Source organism: Miscanthus floridulus, chromosome 8, assembly GCF_019320115.1.
Source record: "Miscanthus floridulus cultivar M001 chromosome 8, ASM1932011v1, whole genome shotgun sequence".
NCBI classification, from domain to species: domain Eukaryota; kingdom Viridiplantae; phylum Streptophyta; class Magnoliopsida; order Poales; family Poaceae; genus Miscanthus; species Miscanthus floridulus.
In genome coordinates, this window is record NC_089587.1 from 15459693 (window position 1) to 15463828 (window position 4136).

Consider the following 4136-nt stretch of genomic DNA (forward strand, 5'->3'; position numbering starts at 1 on the left):
ATACAGAGTATATGCTAGTGTGGAACATGGTGTCGAGCATTCCAGAGAACAAATTCCATATCCAGCCAAAAGAATGTAATCTAATAAACCAGTCTTTGCCAACGGAAAATAAGCACACGTCTGAAAATCAAGACAAAAGGAGGTGGTTGATACTTGATAGTTTCTTCTTTTTGATGGCAGTGACCAGTGAGGACATGTTGCAGGATGTGGAAGCCCTCGTCGTGCAAGGCGATCAGCCATCCAGGTCCAACATCTAACATGTAACATGGATGACCAGCCACGAAAAGAATTAGCATTTAATTACCTGGAACATATTATGCTAGATATTTTGTGTGGCTTAAGGAAAAGAGAAAGGTAAAAGTTTTCACGGAAAAATCAATCGCTGGTATCATACTACATATCCACCAGAGCAAACCAAATATCTGCTCTGAATTGGATTGGCATAAACAGGAGTTCAAATACCCATTTATAGGACTACATATGTATAGTTACTAAGATGAAAGTTCATTGATGCTTAAGTGAACATATATGCTCTGAAGATGGGAGAGGAAAGAGTTTATTTCATACGAGCCTAAAGCTGAGCACAAAATGAGGAAACATTTAACATCTTCGAAGTGACGTTCTGATTCTTCATTGCACAATTGTTACTAGGGTGTAAAGTTCAACCTGTGAATAGTTTCAGAAATGAAGTTGAGAATCAGTTCCTTATCACTTCACCTTATGATAACTTCTGATAAGCAATCTGAATCTGTGAAGCAGACAAGATTCTTCAGTCACTATGGCCCACATCAGATCACAAAAACTTGTTCATTTTTATCGTTTTTCCCAATAGAGAATACATGTACGAAAACATCACAGGTGCACATTAAGGGAGAATATTGTCTCTCTATATAAATGCATGCTCGTCAGTACAGCTCTTCAAGCCAAGGGTGCACAGAAAACATTCTGTTTCAGTGTTTAGATCCATACAAGAACTAAAAAGATGGTTCATAGCCCTGTAGCATTCCTAAGAAAGCTCCAAATTTCCTCTTCATCTTTAGCCACCAAGTTGATTTCTTTTAGCAAATATGCACAAAAGTCCATGAAATACCCTTGGCAGTTCATCTGTCAAAATAATCCACTCTCCATCCAAGTCACTTATTTTACCTTGATTTCATTTGCTGGATATGCAGCTCTTAAGATCATCAAGCCACGAGATAAACAAGATGCTCTGAAAGACATAGACTTATTGTTTACTTCTGTATCTGCATCAACTGTCTCAAGCATGGCTACTGTTGAAATGGAGGATTTCTCAAGTGCTCAGCTCTGCATATTGACTATTTTAATGCTGATCGGTGGAGAGGTATTCACTTCAATGCTTGATCTTTATTTCATGCGGGCTAAATCTGTTACAAAAGGGTCTTCCAACAGAAAGGGCTACTCAGTTTATGTTGATACGGAATCTACTACTTCTGCAACGTCTGTTCCCACCAGTGTAATAATGCCAGTGTCTGAACTCCGCTTGGAAGAAAAAAATCAAGTTGAGCCCAAGACAATTGAATCTTTAGGTTATGCACTGCTGGTCTATCTTCTAGTGTCAAATTTAGGCGGCTCCCTGGTTATCTTCCTTTACCTTATATCCGTACCAGATGCACAAGGAGTTCTGAAGAGAAAGGGTATTGGATTTGTCATTTTCTCTGTATTTACAGCCGTCTCCTCAGTGGCAAATTGTGGCTTCACTCCAGTAAACGAGAACATGATCATCTTTCAGAAGAGATCCATTCTCCTATTGCTAATTATTCCTCAGATACTAGCTGGAAATACATTATTTGCCCCATGCTTGAGATTCCTGGTGTGGTCACTTAAGAAGGTAACTGGACAAGATGAATATCATTTCATTCTTCAGCACCCGGAGACCATTGGATATAAGCATCTTATGAGTAGCAAGGAGTGTGTTTATTTGATGTTAACTGTTTTCAGCTTCATAATTACACAAACCATACTATTTTGCTCTCTAGAATGGAGCTCAGCGGCTTTACGGGAAATGAACAGCTATGAGAAGATAATAGGTGCTCTCTTCCAGTCTACTAATGCAAGGCATGCTGGCGAATATGTAGTTGATCTGTCAAGCCTTTCTTCCGCAATCCTAGTCTTGTATACTGTAATGATGTAGGTCTCTTCACTACTCTCACTCCACCAAAAGAGTCATAAGATTTTTTAGAATGAAAATAGTCATAATTAAAAAAATCCATAGATTGACTACCTCCACCAGAAAAATATTTAGTACAAATGACAGGCTTTGGAGCAGAAATCATCCTTGCTTTGCTTGCGTATACAAGTAGCCATGTAGCATAGTAAAGTTGTGAGTTTGTGATTCTTACTATGTTCACGGATTACAAAACAAACTATATTTGTATTTAACTAAAACATATATCTCATGACTAGTATAGTGATGATAATATAGTATGACTGTAACCTATCTGCCTATGGACACACCAGATAGCAAATAGTATTATTCAGAGACATTAAACTATTGTTATGATGAATACTTTTTTGCGAGGATTGTTATGGTGAATACTTATTCATTTTTTCCGCCAACTCACTGTAGGTATCTCCCTGGTGAGACCTCGTTTTTACCCAAAGATGATGAGCAGCCCTCTAGAGCTGGGATAAAAGACAAAAGGAAAAGACTATTAGAGAATTGGATCTTCTCCCAGCTGTCTTATTTAGCTATCTTTGTAATGCTAATTTGCATTACTGAGAGGGAAGCAATGATCACAGATCCGCTCAATTTCAATGTATTCAGCATATTGTTTGAAGTTGTCAGGCAAGTCTCTGAAATAAAATGTAGTAGTCTTTAGATTGCGCTCGTGAAAATCATCACTAACTTCTGGTTCTTGTGACAAATTGTTGCATGCAGCGCATATGGGAATGTGGGTTTCTCTGTTGGTTACAGTTGCAAGAGGCTACTGAATCATGATGTCTACTGCAGGGACGCTTCCTATGGATTTGTTGGAAAATGGAGTGGCAAGGGGAAAGTAATTCTGATTATGGTCATGGTCTTTGGGAGGCTTAAAGCGTTCAATATGAAAGGAGGAAGAGCTTGGAGGCTTAGATAGCCTCAATCATTGAACGCTTTAAGCCTCCAAGCTCCTCCTCCTGTCATATTGATTGACACCACTCCATGTTATGTGGTGACTGGTGAGCCAGGTATACATAAAACAGCAGATATGAAGAAGTCTGTGACCCTGCATAGCATAAGCCGGTGGCAAAGATGACAGGTGCTTTTCAGCAATGTCTCTCTGCCTTCCACAAATGCTATCCCCCCTTCGTGGTGTAGCACGAATGTCAATATCCAAGGCAATAACACTACAACAAGAGGCGTAGTCTGAACATCTGGAGTAGATCGATGCAGATCGATGAATATATTCTATCTCCATGGTCCATGTCCTCAGGCCGGTTGATACGTTCTCCACTCAAAATATAAATGCGCATCACCATGGTTGTCAATTACGATGATCCAGCATCACAGCACATTTTCCGGGCACAGGGGAATAGAGGAGAAACATTTTCTGCGCATTTGGGGAAAAAATCGACGACTATCTCAAAACAACAAGCACCGTTTACCGTTACATGGGGCCGCTAGCGTCAGGCATCACACTAAAGATTAGATAAACTAGATCAATGTGGGTAATTAGCTCCCTCGCAGAAAACGTAGGGAGCGTATGCCGATTCCATCAATCATCATAGAAACGAGATGAATAGATGTTACTCAAACCAGAAGAGTGCACGGAACTTACACATACATTTCGCGAGGCGGACGCCGCGGAGAACTCGCCTGCTAAGGCGAGTGCGTCGAGGAAGTCAGCATCGTCATGCACGGAGCGGGGGGGAGGGGGAGGCGGGAGGCCGGATTGGGCGGACGCCGGCGAGTCGTCGCCGCGTCCTGAAGCCAAAAGGGGTTTTTTAGATAGAGGGGAAAAAAGCGAAAAGCTTTTTTTTTTAGTGGAAAACGCCGCCCGTACTTCTTGGTTTGCTTGGGCTGATCGGCTTCTCCAAGCGATGGGCTTTCCCTTCATTCAGGCCCGTTTTCCGTGCCATCTCCTGTCTCGCTCGCTGCTGTCAAACCTGCCATTGCCCATTGGCAATCCGGTTTC

At 41.3% G+C, this 4136-nt stretch overlaps 1 protein-coding gene across 1 annotated transcript; it reads left to right on the forward strand.

Moving 5' to 3' along the window:
• The first annotated feature begins 366 nt into the window (after positions 1-366).
• LOC136471197 (cation transporter HKT1;3-like) lies at positions 367-3861 on the forward strand. The gene is made up of 3 exons (XM_066468939.1): positions 367-2148; positions 2588-2806; positions 2900-3861. Exons 1-3 carry the CDS (start codon positions 983-985, stop codon positions 3096-3098), a joined length of 1584 nt encoding a protein of 527 aa, XP_066325036.1. The 5' UTR covers positions 367-982; the 3' UTR covers positions 3099-3861.
• Positions 3862-4136: the final 275 nt, after the last annotated feature.